We start from the raw sequence: 26,037 nt of genomic DNA on the forward strand, positions 1-26,037 counted from the left end.
CTTACATAAAGATTAGAAAGTTTCCCTTATATCTAGGCTTTCCCTATAAACTTTTTGCTGTCCTTGTAAGTTGGTCAAGCCATTTTCACTGTTTTTGCATTTTGTTTTTATTTATTTTCTATATTTATTTTACTTTTATAGATGTCTATAGATCACTCTTCCAATAAACATTATATAAATAAGCAGCCGGGCATGGTGGCTCACACCTGTAATCCCAGCACTTTGGGAGGCCAAGGCGAGTGGATCACTTCAGGTCAGGAGTTCAAGATCAGCCTGACCAACATGGTGAAACCCTGTCTCTACTAAAACTACAAAAAATTAGCCAGGTGTAGTGGCGGGCACCTGTAATCCCAGCTACTCAGGAGGCTCAGGCAGGAGAACTGCTTGACCCAGGGAGGTGGAGATTGCAGTGAGCCAAGATCGTGCCACTGCACTCCAGCCTGGGCGACAGAGCAAGACTCCATCTCAAAAAAAAAAAAAAAAATATATATATATATATACACACACACACATACATGTATATATAAAAGTCTAGCAGAAATGGAATTAAAAAAATGTTTCAATCATACTATCAAAAATGCCATAGTCTTAAATATACTGTCAGGCAGTGTTTTATACACTCAAAATGACAGAAACTTCTTAAAGTAAAATAAATGCCACAGTACCCCTATATATATATACACACACACACACACACACACACAAGCACATATATACACACACAGTTTTATGCATATATTTTTATGCATATATATATAATTATGTACATATATATTTCTTAACCAACTTCACTGAGATATAAGGTACATATAATAAACTGCACCCATCTAAAGCAGCAATTCTCAAAATGTGGTTCATAAACCTCTGGGGTCCACAAGACTCTTTTAGGAATCCACAAAGTAAAGAACTATTTTCATAATAATAAGCCATCTTAGTTTGACATTTTTGTATCAATGTTAATGTTATATTTTTCAAAAAAAAATCCATTTAATCTAATTTGTCACTTCTGTGGGCATCAAGTTGTATAATATATTCTCTTATCCTTTTTTTTTTTCATTTTATTTACTTTATTTTGAGACAGGGTCTTGCCGTCACCCAGGGTGGAGTGCAGTGGCGCAATCACAGCTCACTACAACCTTGACCTCCTGAGCTCAAGAGATCCTCCCACCTCAGCCTCTGGAGTAACTGGGACTACAGGCACAAGCCACCATGCCCTGCTAATTTTTTTTTTTTTTTTTTTTTTGGAGAGTTGGGATCTCATTGTGTTGCCAAGACTGGTCTTGAACTCCTGGGCTCAAGTGATCCTCCCACCTCAGCCTCCCAAAATGCTGAGATTACAGGCATGAGCCACTGCAACCAGTTTTCTTACCCTTCTAATGTCTGTGGATTCCATAGTTATACCCTCTCTTTCATTTGTCATATCAGTTATTTGATCAGTCTAGCTAGAAGTTTATAAACTTTGTTGATCTAAGAGTCTAATTTGGTTTTCTCTTCTCATTTATATCTGTGTTTGCTCTTACCTTTATTATGTCCTTTTTTCTACTTATTTTGTGTTTAATTTGCTTTTCCCCCCAACACCCTCCACCCCCAACTTCTTAAGGTTGAAGCTTTGCTAATTGATTTTAGACTTTCCTTCTTTTCTAAGATAAGCAGTTAAAGCTATGTGTTTTCCTCTGAGCACTGCCTTGGCTGCACGTCACAATTTTGAGATACTGTGTTTTCATTATCATTTAGTTTAAAATATTTTAAAATTTCCTTTATGGTTTCCTTTTGATACATAAATTATTTAGAAGAATGTTATTTAATTTAAAAATATTCAAGATTTTCTTGGAGATATTACTGACTCCTATATAATCTATATTATTTCAATCCTTTAAATTAATGTTGACTTGTATTCTAACCCAGAATATAGTCTGTCTTCGTGAATGAGTCATGTGAGTATGGTGTTTCTTTACAAATATTTATTTATTCATTTTAAGACAGGGTCTCGCTCTGTCACCCAGGCTAGAGTACAATGGTGCTATCATGGTTCACCACAACTTTGGCCACCTAGACTTAATCAATCATCCCACCTCAGCCTCCTGAGTAGTTGGGACTACAGGTGCATGCCACTAAGCTTGGCTAATTTTTGTACTTTTGGAGAGACAGGGTTTTGTCATGTTGCCCAGGCTAATCTCAAACTCCTGGGCTCAAATGATCCTACTGCCTTGGCCTCCCAAAGTGTTAGGATTATAGGCATGAGCCACCGCACCTAGCCAATGAGTGTGGTGTTTCTAGAAGTATCGGTTAGGTCAAGATAGTTGGTAGAGTTGTTTAGATCTTTACCTACATTTTTACTGATTTTCTATGTGGATGTTCTTTCAATTGCTGAAAGAGGTATGCTTCTAAACTCTGTTGATCACCAACTATGATTACAGCATTGTCTAATTCTGCCTTTACTTTTGAAATTTTTATGTCATACATTTTGAGGTTATGTTTACATTAGGTAGATACACATTTATGATAATGTCTTCCAGAATGATTGGTCCTTTCATCATTGTGGGACATCCCTCTTTGTCTCTGTTAATACCATTTACCTTGATTATCTATTTTAGCTAATATTAATATAGCCACTCTAATCTTATGATTATTCTTTGCATCATTTATATTTTTTCCATCCATTCACTTTCAGTCTGTGCCTTCATACTTAAACTGAATTTCTTGTAAATAGCATATAGTTAGGCCCGGCTATTTCTCGATTCTGGTCATCTATGTCTCATAATTGGAGTGTTTAGCCCATTAATATTTAATGTAATTATTGATATTGTTAGATTTACATCTATTGTTTTATTATTTATTTTCAGTCTGTCTCTTCTGGTTTTTCGTTCCTGTGTTCCCTTTTTCTTGCCTTCCTCAGGTCATTTGGATATGTTTTAGAAGTTCTAGTTGGGTTTATCTCTTGGGTTTGCTTTTTTAAATTAGTTGCTCTGAGAGTTAAAATATGCATCCTTAACTTTTCAATCTACCTAAGTTAATATGCCACTTCATATAAAATGTAGAAACTTTGCAAATATATAGGAATTTCATTACTCCCCTGCCATTCTTTACACTAAAGGTGTCAAACATCTATATGTTTTATACACCCCACAAGACAATGTTATAATTTGTGCTCTATATTTACTCTGATTTAATTTGCAATTTCTCACTTTTTTTAAAAAAAAGATAGGGCCTTGCTCTGCTGCCCAGGCTAGAGTGCAGTGGCATGATAATGGCTCACTGTAGCCGCGAACTCCTGGGCTTAAGCAATCAGCCGCCTCAGCCTCCCAAGTAGGTAGGACTATAGAAGCACATCACCATGCCCGACAAATTTTTTAAATTATTTTTTTGTATAGACAAGGTCTTGCTATATTGTCCAGGCTGGTCTTGAATTCCTGAGCTCAAGCAATTCTCCCGCCTCCACCTCCCAAAGTGCTGGGATTACAGGCATGAGCTACCATACCCGGTCCAATATTTGCCATTTCTGATGCTCTGTATTCAAATATACCACCACATTTCTCAAAATTAGTTAAACAGATTACCAAAGCACAGCATTTGGCTCTCATCTGGCATGAATGCATAAATTATAAATAAAAAATTGCCTCAAATCTTTCCTTTTAAGCTTATGACAGTTAAAGCAATACCACTTGGCACTAATGTGACTATAAGTAAAACACAAATTCAGGAACTGGAATTGGATGACAGTACTGGTTATAAGGTAAAATGGTTACAAAATAATTCAGAATTACTTTTAGATTATAAATTGAAATAAAAACATTAAATATCAAACTTTGATTTAAAACTCTCAAAGGATGAAAGTTCCTTCAATTAAAAAAAAATAGGGATATTTTCAACTCATTTTCTTTCTTTTTTTTTTTTTTTTTTTTTTTGAGACGGAGTTTCACTCTTGTTGCCCGGGCTGGAGTTCAATGGCATGACCTCAGCTCACCGTAACCTCCACCTTCCAGGCTCAAGCGATTCTCCCACCTCAGATCCCGAGTAGCTGGGATTACAGGGGCCCGCCACCACACCTGGCTAATTTTGTGTTTTTAGTAGAGACGGTGTTTCTCTGTGTTGGTCAGGCTGATCTCGAACTGCCAACCTCAGATGATCTGCCCGCCTCGGCCTCCCAAAGTGCTGGGATTACAGGCATGAGTCACTGCACCTGGCCAATTTCAACTCATTTTCTAAAGTGTCTGAATCTGTGTATCTGTGAACAAAACACAGGGTAAGACATAAGCAAGGTATAACTATATGTCTAAAATAAAATATGGGGCCAGACAGAGTGGCTCACTCATGTAATCCCAGCACTTTGGAAGACCAAGGCAGGTGGATCACCTAAGGTCAGGAGTTCTAGACCAACCTGGCCAACATGGTGAAATCTTGTCTCTACTAAAACTATAAAAATTAGCCGTGCATGGTGGTGAGCGCCTGAAATCCCAGCTACTCAGGCAGCTGAGGTAGGAGAATCACTTGAACCCAGGAGGCAGAGGTTGCAGTGAGCTGAGATCACACCACTGTACTCCAGCCTGGGCAACAGAGAGAGACCCTGTCTCAAATAAATTTAAAAAAAGATACAATATGAAAAGCATCTGTCTCTTTCCCCTTAAGGAAAAGAGGGATACCGGATATTTGGGGAAGCTGGCAAATTCATGAGAATTGAGAATGAAACTGACCTGTAGAAAACTTCAAATATTCATTCATTCATCCAACATTTACTGAGCTTCACTATGTGTCAGATTCTAAACTAAGAACTGGGGTTATAGACTGTCTTTAAGAGTCTCACAGTAACAAAAAAAAAAAAAAAACAAACTAAATTGTTACTATGAGGCGGGAGTCATGAAAGTTTCCTTAAGGAGGTAACTTATGAACTGGACTTTCAAGAAAGAGCAAGAGTTACCCTTTTTTTGCTTGAGTATTTTTGTTTTTGTTGGAGGTGTATGAGAAAAGAGAGGAAAGAAATAGAAAGAGACTTTTTTAGCTGGAAATAACATGGATAAAAACAATAATCCTAAAAGACCATGGTCCATTTGAAGATTTATAAGAAGTGTGGACAAATGGTAGACTCGACCTATCACAGGACATCAGTACAAGGAACCCTTTGACATTATACTAAGAATGAACTTTGTGATCTTGAAAGAAGTGGGAAGCTACTGAAGGATTTCAAGTAGGGGAGAAATATGCATTACCCAACTCTTTCTCCCTTGCCTACCTCTACTACAGATACTAAGAAAGATAAAACCTCACATCCCAAGCCTCCTTTATAGTGACAGATGGCCTGTGGCAGTTCTGGCCAGTGAAGGGTAAACAGAAATCTAACTGAAAAGTCTTCTGGCAAATATTCAGATTTTCTGATAAATAACCATGGCTGGCTCTGCCCGTTCCCCTCCTTCCTTCCTTGAATTTAGACACCATGTCTGTAACTGTGCCAACCATTCTCCAACCACAAGGGAATGACCAGATTATTCCAAATATACCGAAAATGACATGGTAGAACTGCTCAAGCAAAGCCTGTGGCCATCTCTAGCTTTCTTGTTATGAGAAAATAGAAATCCCTGTTTATGAATAAACCATTTTCAGTTGGGTTTTCTATTACTTAAATCTGAATGTCTTCATAAGTTACAGAAGTTTTAATAATTAATTTGTCTTTTCAAATGATCTTTATTAAGTTGGTGTTGATGGGCTGGGGAAGGGGATGCAGAGAGACCTGTCCAGAGGTTTACGATAGGGCTTGAACCAAATAAACGGCAATGGGAATACAACAAAAGGCAGAGTCTAGAGACATTTAAAAGAGAAGACAGATGGCGCAGGATGGATGAGGGAGCCGTCTATTCTATCTTCTATATTCCTAGTTTAAAAAACTGCAGGGGGGCCGGGCGCGGTGGCTCAAGCCTGTAATCCCAGCACTTTGGGAGGCCGAGATGGGCGGATCACGAGGTCAGGAGATCGAGACCATCCTGGCTAACACGGTGAAACCCCGTCTCTACTAAAAACACAAAAAACTAGCCGGGCGAAGTGGCGGGCGCCTGTAGTCCCTGCTACTCGGGAGGCTGAGGCAGGAGAATGGCGTAAACCCGGGAGGCGGAGCTTGCAGTGAGCTGAGATCCGGCCACTGCACTCCAGCCCGGGCGACAGAGCAAGACTCCGTCTCAAAAAAAAAAAAAAAAAAAAACTGCAGGGGTTTGGGGACTGGATGTGAGAATATTGCCATTCTCCAAAATAGGTACATAAGATGTGGTAAAGGACTGATGAGTTCAGTTTTGGACATGTTCAGTTTTAGATGCCTATGGGACATCTATGGGAAAATGAGGAAAAAGTAGGTGACTCTGAACCTAGAGATCAAAAGTGAGGTCTAAATTTGATAGATTTCAGAGTAACCATGATATGGGGGTAAACTAAAACAGTCAGTATGGTGAGATCCCACAGGTAAAATCTGAATAGGCAAAAATGAGGCCCAGCAAATCTATTGCCAGAAAGTAGTGCTCGGTTGGGCAACACATATATTAAAATTGGAAAGATACAGAGATTAGCATGGCCCCTGCACAAGGATGAAACACTGAAACACAAATTTGTGAAGCATTCCATATTTAAAAATAAAAAAAGACAGAAAGAAGATTAGTAGCTGCCTAGAGTTAAAGGATGAAGGAGGGAGGGGAATAGGGAATAATTGCTAATGGGTATAGCTTTATTTTGGGGGTGATGAAAATGTTCTAAAATTAAATTGTGATGATGGTTGCACAACCTTGTGAATATACCAAAAACCAACTTAATTATACACTTAAATGGATGAACTGTATGGTATGTAAATTATATCTCAATAAAGCTGTTTTCTTCTTTTAAGTAGGCCTAAGACAGGGAATGTCAAGTTATAAGTAGGAAGAGGATTCAGTGCAAAAACAGAGAAAGCCAGGGCCAGAAAGGGGCAGGGGATTTAGAGGGTGTTGTCTAGAAACCAGGAAGGAAATATCAAGAGGGAATCAGTGGCCAATAGTACTGAATACTGGCTAGATCAACTAAATTAAAGACTAAAATAATCAATTTATCAATTTGGAAATAATTGGTGAGCTAAGTGTGAGTTGTTCTAAATAGTAGCAGCAGAAGTCAGATTAAATTAAGTTGAGGAATAAATGAGAGGTGAGGAATAGAAGGTAACAAAGAAGCTTTTTCAGGAAACTTTTCTTGTCAAGAGAAGAGTTGGTGGCATAGGGAGGTTCTGGGCTGTTGCTATTATTTCCAATAGTAAGCACATGTGATGTTTATAGGTAAGGGAAAGGAGCCAGCAGAGAAGGAGCGATTGAGGATAAAGAAGGAGGGGATGACTAATAGAATATCCCCCAAGAGATGGGAAGAAAAGAATTCACAACATAAGCATAAAATATCAGTGTGGACAACAGATGAATTTTTCACTGGACTGGGAAGGAAGGCTAAGATGCCAGTTAGTTCTTAGGTGCAATAAGTTTAAGGAGCTATTACTTGATGCATTAATATTCTTTGTGAGTCAGGAGATAAAAGGTCACTGGCTGAAGGTGAGGGAGTAGGCTTGAGGACTTCAGAAGAGGGTAAACATTTAGGAATAATTATTAGGAGAGAAATTTTAAAGGAAGAAGTTGAAAAGTTGCTACATACATTTCAAATACTTTTAAAAACTTTAATGTATTTCAGTCAATAAAAAGGTCTTTTTACATAATGAATTACCTGCAAATTTATTATACTTCGTATTAAACTTTGTAATGACCACACTAAACACATGAGCAGGTTGCCATAAATCCCTGGAGAGATGGTGTCTGCAGTCAGAATATAACCCAATGATGCTGATCCTTGGACCTCAAAAACATGGTACCCTTCAAAAGCTCAGCCTCAGGGTCACCAGAAAGGCCCCCAGCTGGCCATTTTCCAAGGCCCTCTGCAGCAGAAGCCATAGCTCTTTGTTCTCCCTGGGTCAAAGAAGAGTGATTGGGTTGTTTTGTTATAGTTGCTGGAAAAGAAATCAAAAGGTGATTTTTTTGCTTCCTCTTTTTTTTTTTTCCTGAGACAGAATCTTGCTCCGTTGCCAGGCGAGAGTGCAGTGGCACTATCTTGGCTCGCTGCAACCACCACCTCCCAGGTTCGAGCGATTCCCCTGCGTCAGCCTCTGGAGTAGCTAGGACTACAGGATGCGCCACCACGCCCAGCTAATTTTTGTATTTTAGTAGAGACAGGGTTTCACCATGCTGACCAGGATGTTCTCCATCTCCTGACCTTGTGATCGGCCCGCCTCGGCCTCCCAAAATTCTGGGATTACAGGCGTGAGCCACTGTACCCAGCCTGCTTCTCTTAAGAGGACTCATAGCAGGTGCCCTCCTAAAGTGTTCAAATAAAATAATGCTATGTCAAAGCCTTTTGTTAACTGTCATGTAGTATACACAAATCATTTCTATTGTAGCTGACACCTATGTATACTTCCAGCTCTATATTCCTTTACGTGATCTCAACAGTCCCTCTCTCTAACCATACTGGTGTACAACGAGCCCTGAAAACAGGCATGTGCTTTCCTAAATCTTGTCAATTCTCAAGCCCTTATACCAACCTGGGATTTTGCTCTCATTTTCTCTGAATCTACTCAGGTATAGTAGGCCCCACTTATCCACCACAGATCCATTCCAAGACCCCAGTGGATGCCTTAAACCATGAATAGTACTAAACCCTATACATACTATGTTTTTTCCCTATACATACATACCTATGATAAAGTGTAATTTAATTATGTAAATCTGATACAACACATTGCCATCAATCAGAATATGTTTTCTATTCATGTCTTCCACCCACATATTTAATGTCTTTTCCATCTTAACTAAGCACTTATCATGCACTATGGCCATAACTTTTAGAGTTTAAAGTGTGACAGCAAAACTATCATGAATTTCTTTTTCCTTCTTCACAATTTCACAGATAGAGGATTCATTCTTGTGGCATATCTTAGAAGCTTCAGCACACGATTTTTTTTTCCTTTCCTTACTAAGTCAAGAAGTTTTACCTTTTCACTTTAAGGAAGCATTTTATGGCTTCTCTTTGCCAGCATCACTACTCTTGCACTATGGGGCCATTATTAAGTAAAATAAGGGTGACTTGAACACAAGCATGGCAATACGGTTGACAGTAAACCTGATAACTGAGATGGCCACAGTATAAAGTATGGATTTGCTAGACAAAGGGATGATTCACATGTTGGGAAGGACAAAGTGGGATTGGAGAAGGGCAGCTCAGTGTTCCATCGTGCTACTGAGAATGGCACGCAATTTCAAACTTATGAATCATTTATTTCTGTAATTTTCCACTTAACATTTTTAGACAACAGTTGGCCATGGGTAACTGAAACCATGGAAAGCAAAACCACAAAGAGGGGACTACTGCACTTACCATACAACCTTCAGGCTTCAGCATAAATATCACTCCTCTTGGAAGGCTTCTCTAATCACTTGAGCTAGAAGCAACCATTTCACCAGAACTATTCCAACCATTTCTTTTCTATACATAATTTGTTACTTGGTATTTACCCTAATGATGTTTTTTTATTTACCTGCCTTAAGCACCCAGAAGACAGGAATCACGTTTTCATGGTGCTTTTACAGCATGACACTTTGTATGTAGTAGATACTTGGCCTATTACTTCTGGAAGGGGCTCAGAGATCATTCTCACATTACCAGTCAAAATACAAAAACCTAAGTCTCAACGACAAAAGAGACTTGACCAAGGTGACACAGTTAGTTCGTGGCAGAGCTAGAATCCAAAACCAGAATTTTGAACTCCTATTCTTATAATCCTTACATTATGCCAATAATTATTGTTATTACCCTAGTTCTATTTTGCCATCCAGATCTCAAAGAGAGTCATTCTTGAGCCTTAAGATTACATAAAGATGCAAACTTCTCTGGAAAATATTTTGTTTCAATTCTAATTTAGATGAATTTAATTGGCTTGGATGCATGAAAAAAAGTGGGAGTTTTTTTTGTTTTTTGTTTTTGTTGTTTTGTTTTGTTTTTCTGTTTTGTCACCAAGTAGCTAAAGTCAGGGTTAATTATACGATAGTGTTGACTCTGGTATGATAAACTCTGCGAATAGGATTCATTTGTCTTTTTTACATACATATTGGCTGTACACTTTTACACAGCAGCTTCCGATGCTCTCATCACATTTGTGATTCATAGTTGGAAATGGCACAGCAGTTCAGTTAGCACAACAGAAAAAAAACAGTAACTATAAAATTTCAGCACTGATATTGGGAGTGACCTAGAAGGAACTGTCGAGGGCAGGGGCTCCGTCTCCAACCCTTTGTTAGCCCTATTGTCGAGCATAGTACTTTGGACAGAAAGAGAAAATAAATGTGTTTATTTGCAAAATAATTAGGTGACACTCAATGAATACTACATCATGTGCACACTTACAACTTATGGCTGACTTAATTAGTATAAATTAATTTAGACCTAAAATGTAACTCTAGACAAATAATTTATTTATAAAGATAACCTAATTATAAAGGATTGCTCAATAATAAACTATCGCTTTCCCTAATCCACTAAATTAGGTAATTCTTAATGAAAGATGAAAATTTAATGAGATGCTGTGAAATGTGGTTATTTTGCTGGCCATTCTCCAGTGATTTGGTACAGGGACACTTGAGGAACATAATGAGGACAACAAGGCTTAGGTGGACCATTGTTTCATTTAGGATAACTTACATAATCACTGGAAAAAACTAAATGATTTGCCAATTCAGTATTGTAAGAAATGTCAACTAAAAACTCAATTTCTTTCAGCGAAAATGTTGGGCATATTCTTCTCTGGGCTGTGAGTGGCATGATTCAACACCACAGGACAGATAATACGTAGCCAGATAATTCTTGTGTTATTCAGTCCTTATCTTGTTATGTGACTCTTTGGGAACTGCTTAACTCTTGGTTCCTTTGCCTGAAACAGGAAATGGAGATATTTACTCAAAAACTGGTAGATATAGAACACACTCTTCTCCTTCCTTATGTCAGACAAGGCTTCCCTTATTCCACTGAGCTCATGAATAGGGATTATTTACCACTATTCACTCTGGATATTCTCAAAGGGCATTATAATAGTCTCCATTCTACTGAAGTACTCCCAAGACCCTTTCTTATAATCTAATGGTACCTCAATTACCCATATCACTTTCTGAAATTTCCTTAAAATCAGGATTGTTACAGCCTGACATTCACCACAGGAATCTAAGGTAACAGGTAATCACTGTTGAAACACACAGCATAAAGCATTATAAATCCTCAGGAAAAGTACACTTCTTAGATAACAGGATTCTAGAAACCAGAATGAACACTTGGTTTCTAGACTGTCTTACTACATCAAAGTGAAATCACTTCTCTTCATTAGCTGTTTAGAACAACAAGAATAAAAACACTGTATAAGTGTTTAATAAGGATACAGAAAACACATATTTCTGTCTATTACTGAAGTTACACTGTTCAGGCCTTGCTAGCGGCATTAATAATTTCACATTCTCATATGCTATTTATTAACATTTAGAAGACTACTAAAAAGCTAGTAAAGTTTGCAACTATGTAAAAATAAAAAGGGTTGGCAGTTATGGTTCCGAAACATCTTATAAACATCATATTATTTATTTCTAGCTTCATGAGGAAGAAACTGAAGACATGTGTTTATTATATACTTAGTGAGGAGAAAATAGCTGGAGCTCCTCGGATGAGGAAGGTGGCTTTTTTCCCTACTGCAGAACTTCTCCAAAGCAAATTGAGTTCTGGTATCATGATTTTTTTCTCTAGGAGTATTTCTCTGACTACCTGAAAAGGAACCGGCTAAAACTTCCTGTGCAATTGGACTCCTTCCTGGGCATGTGGGTACCAGAAGTAATACCTTCTGCCAAGTAAAACATCAAAGTGCTCACTGAACTTCTTCATCTGTGCAAGGGCTGGCCCAAAGCTTTTTCATGGTTCAAAGTGAGTCAGCAGATCCTAAACTCATTTTCCTCCTTTGACCACGGTAGAAACGCTGAAAGTGAATTATCTACTTACTGAGAATGGAAGGAGAAACAGAAAGTACTAAATTCTTAGTTCAATATGACTATGATTTGTCAGAAATCAAAATATTTTCTTGGATAATTATTTTGCAGCAGCTACTACTAAAAAGCAACAAGAATATTCATTATGCTACACAAAATCTATTTTTTAAAACATGCTTAAATCCAAGTAAATTCAGAGGTATTTCTCAAAGAGAAAATCTTGCAGAAAATGGCATCTTGATAGAAAAGAGAAAAGCAAAATATTCCCTATGTTTTCCTTAAGGGAAAATATTTCATTTGTGTAAGCAACGTAGTGATGAAATATGACATTCTTTTGCAACACAGTCCCATAATTTTCACTTATAAAATAGCATTCTTTGAGTGGTTTATCAAAACAGCTTGCCGATGGGTAGCCCATAAACAAATTAAACTAATAATGCGTTTAAATTTTTCAGAAACAAAAATCAAACCAAATCCATTTTGTTTCAATTTGTGACTTACATTTTTAGCACAAACTCCAGGGCAATTTTTAAAAGGCTGGAAAGATCCAGTAAGAGTTGAGATTTAGCAAATGTTGAATTCTGAGCAATGTCCTGAGAATGTGCATTTTTTCTTTTCCGCCCAACTCTGAGTTCTATTTGCCCAGTTTCAGGAACCAGCACTCACTAGGATATTTTTTTTCATCCATTCATTCAATAAATATTTATTAATAACCCAGTGTATACAAGGCACTGAGCCAAATAGGGGGGATACAGCCCTAAACAAGAAATACATGGTCCTGCCCTCAAAGAGCTCACAGTCTAGTAAACAAGGCAAATATCACACAAAGATGTCAAACTGTACTAGGAATCTTATGAAGTGGGTTAAGGCATTAAACAACTACCCTCAGCTTTCCTAACCAAATGCAAGCTCAGGACAAAAACATTCAACTGAGAGATAACTAAACAAGACATAGTTGTATCTCATTTTTTGTTTGTGCTTTAGCTGAAATATCTGATGGCTAGCATAATAATCCATAACAGGATTATTATTCTGGTTCTATCATATATGTGTGTGGAACTGGTTATCTCCTTTTAAAATCAAAATCCTGTATTTTGGTGTTTGCACTCTGTCAATTATTTACTTCTCATCACATCTGAATGGGCTGTTCTGTTGAATTAATCTCACATTCGAAAACTGTTGCTTTATAATAGTCCCGGTTTTTTATGTTTTCCATAAACTTGAATTAATTAATTTAATAAAGACTTGAAAATTTGCAAACATTATCATTTATTTTTATACACTTTAAAATTCAATTTTACAAAATATAATGATAGCTACCAAATACTGAATACTTATTACGAGCTAAGTGGGATTCTTCTTTACACAGTTTATTGTCATTTCCTCCACCTTCCTATAACCCTGCAAGGTACTAATGGCTCTATCTTACAGATGGGTAAACCGAGGCACCGAGACATATCACACAGCTAGTTAATGTAAAGCCAGGAATGGAACCTCTGATTACCTGACTGGTTAACTTATCCTCTCAAGAATCCTAAATTGAATAGAGTTCTCACCCTCCAGGGCTATATGCAGTAGAATTACTCTTTATGCAACATTTTAATGATATTGCAAAAATACAGTTAAAGTTTTTAAGCAACTAGAACCCAATAAAACATCTAGGGTGGCATAAAATATCTAATTAATGAAATGAAAGGTAAGATAACTTCAGGTAAATGGAGGGCATTTAACTATGAAGTCTTTGCCAACATGAGTAAACTGCACCAAGCAGCAACTTCCAAGCCTGGCGGCGTGTAACTTTCCTAAAAAGAGGGGAAATTATTTTAGGATAAGTGGAGGTTGGCCTGAAAACTCCTAAAGAAATCCTAGGTCAGGGAGAGCTTGCGTTTCTTCAGTGGAGCTGGTTCCTGGGTGCAGTGATTAGGAGTTAATTGCCCTAGAGGGATGGTCCACGTTTCGGGAGTAGAGACTAGCACAAGCATTTAATTTAAGCACACACTACCGTCATCGCTTTGCAAACATCATCAGATAGTCCCCATTAAAACATGGAGAGCTTTATGAGAGAACAGAAATGTAAACTTGAAAATCGAAATTGAAATGCATATGGATCAAACTGTTCTGCACTAACCTCTTCGTTTATCCCAGTGAACAACCAGAATCAACAGAGAGCACCCAGAAAACACTTCCACCAGCAAAATACAAACTGTAAACTCAAGTGACATCCACCCTGTGGCTAAGTTTTTTAAGGTCTGCAGCACTTTTAGGGTTTGCCTTTTCCCCTCTTGTACAACGGCTCCACTACACAAATTTGCTAAAACCGTTCGCTGGGCACTAATATGGAATCACTTAAAAAGAAACATGCCACTTTCGGCTAGGGGACAGCATGCTCGTCATTCAGTGTCCTACTGGTTTCTTAACACGCATATAATTAATATTGGTACTCAGGAAAGAGAACTTCTTCTGACCTTGAGCGTGCGCGCTAAATAAATTACCTCAGAACGAAAGTGGTGCGATCTCAAAACAGCATCTGGGGAGAAAAGAGAAATGAGACTTCATTTAACTCCTTGTTCTTCACCTAAGTGATTCATGACTTACCTGGGAGACTAGGGTCGGGAAAGCACATCGCAGACGCCTGGAATTCGGTGGGACACCCTGGGGGAGGGAGGAGGAGTCCTGGGGCCATCGGTCTCTAGGTGATTTCTCCGCGAGAAGTTTGCATGAAAGTTCTGGGGGAGTTGGGGAGTCCCGAACTTTCCATGCCTTACTTTCTTACCCCTACGCTCCAGCGAAGGACGGGTGAAGGCAAGGCTGCCGCAGCCCCGGACTACGCTCAAATTACCCTTAAGGCTTTAGCAAACTGACTGAAAATTTGAGTTCGTTTCTCCCCTCCCTGCCCTCTGCATCGCCGTGGTTATTCAAACCTGGGAGACTGGAGGGCGGAGGTGAGGGCAAAAAGGGCAAGGGGCGTTAAATAAAGAAACGTACTCAGCCTGGGGAGTGGGCAATGATGGGGCTAGGGGCAGCCGAGGAGAACTGAGGGAGCCGCGCTGCACTCTCCAAATCGGCTTAAATGTTCCTGGTAGCCGCAGAAACCCGTCGCGGCATGTCTTACCTCGGCTTCTCGAACGACCCGAGAAGACCGATTTCATCGGATGCCTCCCTTTCTGGAGCTTGCGGTGCCAGCAGCAGAAGAAGACGATGGTGGCGATGGTGCCCAGCAGAAGCAACAAGAGGAAGAGGGCACATTGGATGCTGTAGGGTCTCAGCAAGACGAGGAAAGCCGCGGCGATCATGGTGCGGGCGAGGCGGGGGCGACTCGACGGCGGGGCTGGAGGGCGGCGGCACAGGCACCCGCGCGGGGCGCACGCCGGGACGGCGGGCACGGGTGAGCGCGGCTCAGCGCGTCATGCCCGGCGCTCGCGGCCCCGCGCCCAGCCCAATGGCTGCGCACCCCGCGCCAGCCGCGCTACGCGAGTGATCCAGGGCTGCGGGGAGCGCTTGCCATGACTCAGCAGACAGCGACGAGGCTGCGACTCGGCGACTGGGATCCTCTCCCCTCCCTCCCCAGGCGCCCCCGCCCCCGTCCGTGCGCAGCCCCCGGGCGCAGCCCCGCCGGGGACGCGGCGAGTGGGGAGGAGCAGCGCCGCCGCCGCGACCGCCCGGGCTCCGCGCATCGTCCTGCGGCCGCCGCCGACCTCAGCATCCCAGAAGCCGGGCGCACGTGGGTCGGGGCGGGGACGCGGCGCCCGGGCTGCAGCCGCGGCAGCCTGCTGGGGGCGGGAATGGGGCGCCGCGGCGGGGGCTCGGCTGATGACATCACGGCCGGGCTGCGGCAGCGCGGGCGCGCGGACATGGCTGCGGCGGTTTCGGCGGCGGCAGCGGGCTGCGCCCGGGCCTGAGAGCCCAGCGCCCTCCCGCGGGGCCGCCCGCCAGTCCGCGCCGTCCTCAGGTGCATTGACCGGGAGCCTCTAGCGTCCCGGACACCCGGGGCTTCCGCCTATCCAGCCTCCCTTGGCCAAATTGCTGCGGAGCCCATCGTCAGGGGGCGCCAAGGAGCCAGGGGGAAAACCGTGAGGCGCTGACAGGAGCCTCCCGGCGGTGCTACCCCCCACCTCCCACCTCCCTGCGCCCCGCCCCGAGGTTGGGGCTTTGAAGGATGCAGTCGGGTGAGCTATTGCTTGTGGGGGTTCCTCGCACGCTGAAGCGCGAGCGCCGGGAAGGGCCTTCCCTGGGAATTGGGATACTCCAGGAACGGGAGGCCCACTCCTCTCCAAGCCTCTGTAAACTAGGAGCGCTCCGGGGGTAGTACGCTGTGGTCTGCAGAGGTGAACTCTTCCACCCCAAACTTGGTACTTATTTCGCAGCTAAGAATTAGGCACTTTCGATCTTCTTGTATCCCTGGGTTCGCCCTAAAAACCCTGACTCATTTAGTGCATTTGAAGGGCGAGGGGATTTCAGATTTAGAGACCTGACAGATGAAGTAAGTTGGGACTTGGCTTATAAATATTTGGGGGAGAAATTTTTTAGGGAGTGTGAGGCAATAGTGATCTCTCACACTTGCAGGCACACTGTCTCCCTTTTATCCCCTCCCCACGTTTCTTCATAACCAGCAAAAAGTATATGGCAGTTGGTGGCCAGGGGATTTAACACTGATGCAATGCCAACGCGGAAGGTATGGCAAGAGCGCTGCAGTGTGCCTTTCTGCGGACGGCCACGGCCAGCTGGCCAGGAAGCGACTGCTGCAGCAGTCAGTCTGCGGCATCTTGCGGCCTTGGCGGGCGGTGCTGTGCGGCGTTCTGCTGCCCCCAAGGCAATGCTGGCTTTCCCTGTGTGGGGCTGGATTGTTTGTTTCATTTACTCGCATAAGAAAACTTTAATTATAGTGAAAAGATAACACTTGACTGCATTTGTGGAGTTTCTTATAACGACTGTATTAGCCTCTTTTTTGGAATACCTAATAGACTGAAGAAATTGTGTCATAAAAATTTATAAAATTTTGAAAAGCAGGTAAATAATTGGGAGGAATAAAAGTTTTATTTGCTTGTAGTGATCTCAAAATCATGTTGTTTTCCAACTATACAAAACCGTACAGCTCTGCGTAAAAGCTTAATCATTGATGTCCTTAAGGCCAGTAACACATTACCGTGTGTAAGTATTAAACCTAAAAAGGCATTGCTTAATGCAGTCTCTTAGTGCCAGATTCATAAACATGGAAAACAACAGATACGTTTTGTTTACAGCTGGTTTCCTAAAACAAAATAAACATTCGAATTGTTGACATGTTGCATCTCATTCATTCAGTTGTTTTGGATTGAACTCAGAAGGGACCTTGCTTGGAGACACGGGGTAAGGTGGGAATTTTGAATGGCAGCATGTAGGCTGCACTGCGTTCCAGGATAGGCTTCATGGGTCTGTAGCACTCAGAGGGGGTGACAGGTAGCACTACATCATGTACATATGGCTAAAGGTTTCCTGATACCGCAGCCCACTGCAGTGGGAAACTATATTCAACAATTATGCAGAGGTTGTTGAAGAAACTCCTGAGAGCTTGCAATGTGTGGCACATCAGGAAAGGAAGAATTCTCCACCGCATTGACTCAACAATGGCATGGTGGAGTAATTTTAAACAACAAAACTGAACTAATCGTGTGCAGACATTGGGGGAAATAACTAACAGAATTTTGGAAGGTCATCTTTATGCTTCTCATTGACTGAAATTTGTAAGTGAGCTGAAATAGCCTACATATACTTGAACAGAAACATGTCAAAGACACAGACACAGCATAGTATTCAAATTGCCCCAAACGCTATATTTTTTAACAACAAAAAGCGACTAAATCGCTATTATGGTTTTCTGAACTATTACTTTAGCACAATTGTTATCATCCTGCGTCTTGCTGCAGCCATTTATAAGTTTCAAGTGCACACAAGAACATCATTTATCTCTCCTGGCAGGCAAATGCTTAACTGCCATGCGATAGGATTACAGATATTTCTTTTTAGATGCATTCATTTCTGTTCTTTCCATCAGTTGTCTTAAAGATGCTAATAATAAACCAAATCCTTGAAATAATTTAATATTTAGTTCCATTGTTATTTTCTGATTTGTTTGTTGCTAATTTATCATTTTTTCCAAATAATAGCATACATATTATTAATTGCTTCTTTCTGTGTGTTTACATGGTGCCTAATGCATTGTGGAATTCAATAAATACTAAATCAGCCAAGCAGTGCTTTTTGGAAGTTAATTTAGTAGAAATTATACCTTGCCTTCCTGGTAGGTTTTTGCTTAAAAAAAAGAATAATTGACATTGTATAAAAGTCACACACACAAAAAGAATTGTTAAGTTTGAGGGTAGGGATGGAGGGGGAGCGCCATGGCCAAATCTTTCATACAAAAAAATGAAAATTTATAATGGAAAAGTATGTATAATTTGTTGACTTATTTATGAGAGTAAGTTATCATTGTCACCCAAAAGAAAATAAAAAAGTTGGGAAAGATAGCTAAGAGAGTTTGATACCACATATGTAGAAGATGGTCCATTATACAGCCTTTCTTCCCTTTAGAGTCTCAACCAAATTGAGAATAGACACAAGGAACCATAAGGAAATTAAAATATTGTGTTAACTCTATTCAAGATAAAGTCAGATTGAAGAAGACAGCTTAGCCTCAAGGACAAAATGGGGCATCTTATTCCTTTTTCCTCACTCAGCATGCCCACCCAGTCACAGCTGAAAAATGACAGACCTCCCCAACATTAGGGCAGGAAGGAACCCAACCTGTTCAAATTCCGGGATAAACACCAAAGGCAAAGGGAAGCCTGACACTTCCATAAGGCACTCAGCATGTGTGAGCAAGAGACAGGCCCATGTGTGAGAAGGGAATTTTATACATCACTCCTGCCCACTAAAGGCTAGTAGGCCCTCTTGAGTTATTCCATCACTAACTCTTTTCATTCCTGAAAGATAACAGTGAGTAAGGTGCTTTAATAAGGTGGCAGAAACATCTTTCTCAGTACTTTCCTAGAGGCAGAAAGTTGTGGCACAAGTTCCTAATGTATGGATCAGGAAGAAACATCAGAAGGAAGAAAAGTTTCCACCTAAGCTATGTAGCAACCAGTTGAGAAAAAGGGAGGAACTGAAGATAACTCAGGTTTCAAGCTAGGGTAGAGGAATAATTTGGAAGGAGAAGATAAAAAACTGTGTTTTAGACCCACTGAGTTGGAAGCGTCAGAAGGACAGCAGTGTGAAAATATCCAGCAAGCCCATGGAAATGTGGAGAGGTCAGAACCAAAAACAGATAAGGAGTCATCAACACTGTAGTTGGAGTAATGGAAATTGATGGAAATAGAGGAAATGACTAAGGAATAGATGCTAAAGAGCATCTCAGAATCAGAACTTTGGAGACAGCTTCCATTTGTGGACTGGAGGATAGCAAAGTGGTGGAAGCCAAGTAGGGAGTGTTCCAATTTAGTGACTCTCTGGAACAGATGCACAAATGGGAGGCTAAGAAGGGCAAGGACTGAGGACTGGTGACTAGGAGTCCTCTGGAAACCTTTCAGAGAACTGATTCAGCATGGCAGGAGAGGCTAAAACCAGACATTAATGAGTTCAAGAGGGAATGAGAGATGAAAAAGAGGAGAGGGTTGTTGTCTACAATCTTTGCAGAAATTTAACTCTAAAGGGGATGAGTAGAAAAGCAATTAAATCCTGAATAAAGGCAAATGGTGATTATTTTATCAGGCTAGGGATATTTGAACAAGTTTCTAGGGAATTTGGGAGACGGAGCCAGAAGAGGGAGAGAAATAATTAAAGACAGGGGAGAAGAGGACATTCTCCTGGGGATTTGTGATTTAGTAATTTGTTCAAAATACCTTGAGTCCCTCCACAGACTGGTCTTTGTAGTCTCAGGTTGCTTTGGACTCCGCAGAGTTAAAATTGAGCCTGACTAGTTAGGATGGCTCCATGCCCAGGGTTTCTTTCCCATCAAATCTGGCTACTAATACTCAGACTTGAATAATGACTTAGGGAAAGATAAGGAATGTCTTGGAATGTAGCCTAGGTTGTCTGTGATTATTACCAATTTATATGGAAGTGAGTAAATTACCCAGTTGGTAATCACACAAGGACATTACATTGAAATATTACCCCCTTGAAAATAAGTTTAGGTAAGAATGGCTCTAGCAATAAATTATTAGAAATAAAGCATACTAATTTTGGCCTGGTAACTTCCTTGTTTCTAGGTGAAGTGTTTTACATGTGCTTGTATTAAAAGGTAAAGGAGCTATATCATCTGGAAGAACCTACTTCATCTAAAATAAATTTGGAGGTGATTTCCAGCCACCAGAACCAGGGAAACCATCATGTGGATAGATTACTATTTTCTTTTATCCTTCTTCTTCATAAAAAAATTTTTTGAAAAAAAAATTTTGAATTTTTGAAAGGAAAATAATTGTAACTTGCAGTAATATCAAATATTATTTTCAGCAAATATTCCCTGGTAAAGGGCTTTATTTTACCATAATAAAAACTTTTAAAATAACTTAAAAGTATACTGAGAAAATATTGCAAATGGAATTATTTCAGATTGTTCTTTTAACATTTTAGCTATTGTAGAGCCTAGATTTTGTTATTCTACGGGTTACCAAACTGCAGAAGCCATGATAATTCCAGCAGGGTGAGAGGGGCGTTCTTTTTGTGTGTGTGAACATTACAGACTTTTCAAAAAAGTCAGCTGGGTTTGGGAGCTTAAAAACATCAATATAATTGAATTCATTTACTATATAATGCTTTGCAGACAGTTTTTGGAAAGTAATCATTTATTATCCACAAGCAAATAGAATTCATTTATATAGTTTCCACACTGAGTGTGGGATTAGTCATGCGGCAAAATACTGAGTCATTTGGCCAGAAAATTTACTCATAGTTGTATGAACTGCCAATGGAAAATTTGAGAGCTGTTCATAAATCAAATTATAAAGCTCTTAGGGTTATAAATCACTGAGCAATATTGTTCATTACTATTCAGGTGGTATAAAATGTCTCCACCATTTCTAAGAATGGGCAATTTACAAAGCAAGTTTGAAAGTTGAAGGTATTGCCTTCTAGATCCAAGATGAAACTTGCCATATAAGTTACAAACATTCTACATCTGAAACTTCTACACTTCTTAAGTAAAAAGATAAAAAAAATAAGGTAGGAACTTTATCATTGCATAGCAAATGTTACAAGATGAATAAAATTTTGGTTATTATTTAAGAATTCAGTTCTAAGTTGTGTTGATAATAAAACTACAGCAACATTGAATAGCTAGAGTTCTCCTATTTCTTAAAATAATTCTTTGTCATTTAGGACTTTTGCATTAAATATTTTGTGCTAATAGAGTTGTATGCTAATGCATCAATGCACTTGTAGCCAAAAAAATAATGTCACTAGGAGAGCAGAGGTACTAAATGTACCAAGGAGAGCAGAAAATTGTGATGAGCAACTGATGATTAGTAAAAGATGTATTAATAATATATAGTTCCAGAGGTTATTGATATCCCATGTAAAGACACCCTATGAATATAGGAACAGAAAGAAAAGTACATCTTGAAAATGTCTTTGTAGCCACAAATACTTTATGGAGTAAAACAGGGCAACAAACAGCAAACACACTAAATTGGAATATAGTGGAGCTTATATTTCAAAGAAGAAAGCCATAAACCTAAAGCCTGTTCTTGCCAGTCCTATCTCTACTGTAGAAGTTCAAACTGGAATTCATGAGTAGGTTTCTAGAGACCTGAAATTACACTTAAAGACTTGTGTCTCATTTTGAGGACATGATCCATACCTTTCATTAGATTCTTAATGAGTTCTCCAACTTCCCCAATGAGAATCGTAAGAATCACACAAATCCACATAGGTACTGAGGCTTCTGAATGCAGTATAAGTCATTTGATCCATCAACAATGGCAGCACCTGCGTACTCCTGAGATTGTAAGAAGTGTCTCGGGGACTATCCGTCTGGTTAGCAAAGGAAACTTTCTGTTCTAAACTATAAAAGTTTAGATTAAGTCTCCCAAGTGCAGGTGAGTGCTGCCACCCAAAGACTAAATGGAGATGATGTGCTGGGAGTTTCCTTGTCCTCTAGCATCTTTAAACACATTGGGAGAGAGACAAATGAGTCCCCTAAGATAACTCCCACTGGGATGTCAGTTGTAACCCTAAGAGAAGAAAAGACTATTAATGATCTAAGACCACTTCCATAGACTTCTGTCATGGGAAGAAGGGCTAACTTGATTCCTAAGCTGCCTTCATGCCAATTAACTACCCAATTTATATGTAGATGTTTGAATGGATAAGCCCATTCCAAGCCAACAGCACTAGTCCTGAAAGCTAGTCTTGGGTTCAGAGTCTGCATAAATTGCTACAGTCTTAAGGCCTAAAAGAGGGACAGAAGGAATTAGTATTAGGTTCCCAGAAACAACTCGTAGACATTCTGGTATATATAGCCACCATTCTTCCTAAATCCTTCCCCAAGCCCACATTCAACAGTCTGCTGTGGAGTCTGCAGACCTGGCAACTGGTGCCCTCGATCCCACCAGGGTGATTCTGCACTCTGGTGGGAACACCGCCCATCCAGCTGTTCAGTTTCACCTACTCGTCGTTTCTAGCTTCCCACCAGAACTGGAATGCGATGGTTTAAATTTTTTCCTTTGCAAAAACTCATGTAGAAATTAGATTATTGTTTTAACAGTATTGGGAGGTGGGACCTTTGAGAGGTGATTAGACCATGAGGGCTCTGCCCTCATGAATGGATTAATGCTGCTACTTTAGGAGTGGATTTGTTATAAAAGAGCTAGTTCAGCCTCTTCTCTCCTCTCTCTCTCTGTCTCTCTCTCTCCCCGCACCATCTTCATCTTCCACCATGTGATGACACAGCAAGGCACTCACCAGATGCCATCACCTTGATAGTGGACTTTCCAGCCTCCAGTACTGTGAGCCAATAAATTTCTGTTCATTATGAATTACTAAGCTTGGGGTATTCTGTTGCAACAGCACAAAACAGACTATGACACCACTCTTGCCATATTTGTGGACCTCAACTCCCTCCCCACCACCATATTTCCAGGATACTAGGTCTCAATGTCACATCATCATGATCACATATTGTTACAGTATGAAGCTAGTTATTTCATTATGTAACTCTCTTACTCCAGTGGGCAAGTCCAGTTTCCTGAGGTGTCCCGATCTCTCAGTCTTGTTAGTTCTTTCTCCTCCAAGTTCTCTTCTGACCCTTTAGGCTTGAAGGGTTTGGTGACACAACATTCATGCATTCCACACAGAAACAGACCTTGGATCAATATGATTTTCTGGGTGCCTCAGACCCCCTCTGGGCCTAGTGGGCACTGTTCTTTGCACACTTTCAGTCTGTGGTCACTTGTAATGAGGCAGCAATCTACCTAGAGAACACATTGCAGGATTGTAGTTAATGTATCAGACTTCCTGGTGGTCTGCCGTCTGGTGAGCTGTTAAAAGTCTAGGTCTTAGTGCCTAGATTAAGGGGCACCAACAGCACCCTAGGAGTTGACAGGTATGATCATTATTCATCTGTCCCCCTTCCCCAAAAGGCATGGAACAACATGTACCGGTCATCCTCATTACTGAATGGCTACCTTGATGTGGACCACCTAGTTATTTGTAGTAATAGCTAGCACTTATTGAGTATCTACTCTCTGCTAAATGCTTTACATGCATTCACTCATACAATCCTCACAGCAGCCCCAAGTAGGTACTACTCTTATTCGTATTTTATAGATGAGAACTCCCGGGCTTAGAGGTGTAAGGAATTGCCTGAAGACCGCACACCTAGCAAATGGCATCAAAATTCTTCAGCACTTCACAAACCACACAAACAATTCCTGTTGCATGTTTTTCATTTGCACTGCCTCCCTGCTTCATTTGCGCTGCAGCTCTTCCCCTAAAGGAAACCCTTTTAGTTACAGCTTGCTGAGCCGCTACTCTTGCTACTCTTGCTGTCTTCCGGCTCTCCTTAGGCTACCACTACCCAGATTAATGAAGGCCAACCTGACACTCCAGCAGAACGTCAGATGTTTCCTTATACACACAGAGATGCGGTCCTCTCCTTTAGCCTGTGAGGAATTTGCCTAGGCCACACCTCCTAATCCAGCAATTTCACAAGACTCCTTGTATTAAAAAATTATAGTTATGGCCGGGCGCGGTGGCTCAAGCCTGTAATCCCAGCACTTTGGGAGGCCGAGACGGGTGGATCACGAGGTCAGGAGATCGAGACCATCCTAGCTAATACGGCGAAACCCCGTCTCTACTAAAAATACAAAAAACTAGCCGGGTGAGTTGGCGGGCGCCTGTAATCCCAGCTACTCGGGAGGCTGAGGCAGGAGAATGGCGTAAACCCGGGAGGCGGAGCTTGCAGTGAGCTGAGATCCGGCCACTGCACTCCAGCCTGGGCGACAGATCGAGACTCCGTCTCAAAAAACAAAACAAAACAAAACAAAAAAATTATAGTTACACCCTTACCATTTCATTGCCATGTCTCCATCCTTATCACTTGGGTAAATTTGACCCAGAATCTCCAGAAAGCTGAAGAAGCTTAGCAGGGCCAAGGTGACTCCTACTTTGGAAAAAGGGCTCTATGGGAGACCACCTGGTTGTCCTTTATAAAAGAGAAAGCGATAATAATTTTTTCTTTATATTTTTACAAAAGATTGAGGTTTGTCTAATATAGACTTATAGACATCAAGGTTAATTAGCTACATTTATTGAAGCCCTCCCCTGTACTCAGTGCTATAAACTCCCCTCCTACTCTCACATGTTTGACCTAAGCTTGTATGGGGTAATCTGGTCCAGTTTGCTTCAATTAATAATAAAATATTAATAATAATTAACATAATTTATTACTATTAATTAATATAATGTAATTAATATACCAGGGGTATAGTAAAATACTACTATTAATAAATTAATATAATTACAATATTAATGATATACTTAGTAATTATAAAATAAAATATAATATTTTTGTAATAATAGTGATATGATTGTATTAATTAATAATATAAATAATTATTTTTTAAAATAAAATAGTGATTATATTATTACAACTAATATTATAATTAATAATAATTACTTTATATTGTGATATACCTAACATATCAACTCATAATGGGGTATTTTATTATTCCCATTTCACAGATGGAGAAACAGAAGCATGGAAAGATTACATGGGTAGTAAGTATTGGAGCTAGGGTTGTGGATCAGACAATTTGGTTTTGGAGCCTGTGATTGTAAATACTTATGTGACCTGCTTCACCATCTAAAACATTTGTAAGGATTTCAGACTGGAAGACTATCTTGAACTAACTACGTAGCAAAACTGTACCTCTACCAATAAAAAAGAGTAGCTCACTAAGCTTTCTATCTTTTCATAGAAGGACAAGTTTAGTCTTTCCCTCCTTCTGTGAACAGGATGTACGTTTGTCCAAGGTTCTATGTCCTGCTGACTGTTCTAACAACTTCTCTACCATAGAATCAAGGACTGACAACACTGTCCCCAAATGCCATCCCTGCTAAGTCCCTTGTTCCTCTGTCTTTTTGTCTTTTTTTTTTTTTTTTTTTCCCCAGATGGGGGCTTGCTCTATTGCCCACGTTGGAGTGCAGTGGCATTATCATAGCTTACTGTAGCCTCTATCTCCCAGGCTTAAGCAATCCTCCTGGCACAGCCTCCCAAGTAGCTGAGACTACAGGCAGTCACCACTATACCTGGCTAATTTTTTTTTTTTTTTTTTTTTGGTAGATGAAGTCTCATTAGGTTACTCAGGCTGGTAATTCTTGGCTTCAAGCAATCCTCCCACCTCTGTCTCCCAAGTATTGGGATTACAAGTGTGATCCTCCTCACCTGGCCTCCTCTCAGTCTTTGACACTTCTGAACCTGGAGGTTAGGTTGCATACTTTGATCTCA

At 40.4% G+C, this 26,037-nt stretch overlaps 2 protein-coding genes and 1 non-coding gene across 17 annotated transcripts in view; 2 read left to right on the forward strand and 1 right to left on the reverse strand.

Annotated features, from left to right (window-relative positions):
- Nucleotides 1-15,593, reverse strand: part of DST (dystonin) — a 486,601-nt gene extending 471,008 nt beyond the window's left edge. For 8 of the 11 annotated variants that reach the window (XM_073006091.1, XM_073006090.1, XM_073006087.1 and 5 more), the window contains exons 1-2: nucleotides 15,169-15,463; nucleotides 14,522-14,583 (exon numbers count right to left, since the gene is read on the reverse strand). In XM_073006091.1, the coding sequence (XP_072862192.1) occupies nucleotides 14,522-14,583; nucleotides 15,169-15,349 (243 nt within the window). In that variant the 5' untranslated portion in view covers nucleotides 15,350-15,463. Of the gene's footprint in view, nucleotides 1-14,521; nucleotides 14,584-15,168 lie in introns of all 11 variants that reach the window. The other 3 variants (XM_073006096.1, XM_073006083.1, XM_073006092.1) reach the window with 2 other exon arrangements.
- Nucleotides 6,495-6,604, forward strand: LOC119620198 (U6 spliceosomal RNA). The gene has a single exon (XR_005236674.1). It is a non-coding gene; the product is annotated as a U6 spliceosomal RNA (small nuclear RNA).
- A 274-nt stretch (nucleotides 15,594-15,867) lies between the features above and the next one.
- BEND6 (BEN domain containing 6) overlaps nucleotides 15,868-26,037 on the forward strand; it is a 75,688-nt gene continuing 65,518 nt past the window's right edge. For 3 of the 5 annotated variants that reach the window (XR_012089198.1, XM_073006102.1, XM_008013657.3), the window contains exon 1: nucleotides 15,868-16,222. The gene's annotated coding sequence lies outside the window, so the exon portion shown is untranslated. Of the gene's footprint in view, nucleotides 16,223-25,271; nucleotides 25,308-26,037 lie in introns of all 5 variants that reach the window. The other 2 variants (XM_073006104.1, XM_073006105.1) reach the window with 2 other exon arrangements.

This window comes from Chlorocebus sabaeus, chromosome 17 (genome assembly GCF_047675955.1).
Source record: "Chlorocebus sabaeus isolate Y175 chromosome 17, mChlSab1.0.hap1, whole genome shotgun sequence".
NCBI lineage: Eukaryota > Metazoa > Chordata > Mammalia > Primates > Cercopithecidae > Chlorocebus > Chlorocebus sabaeus.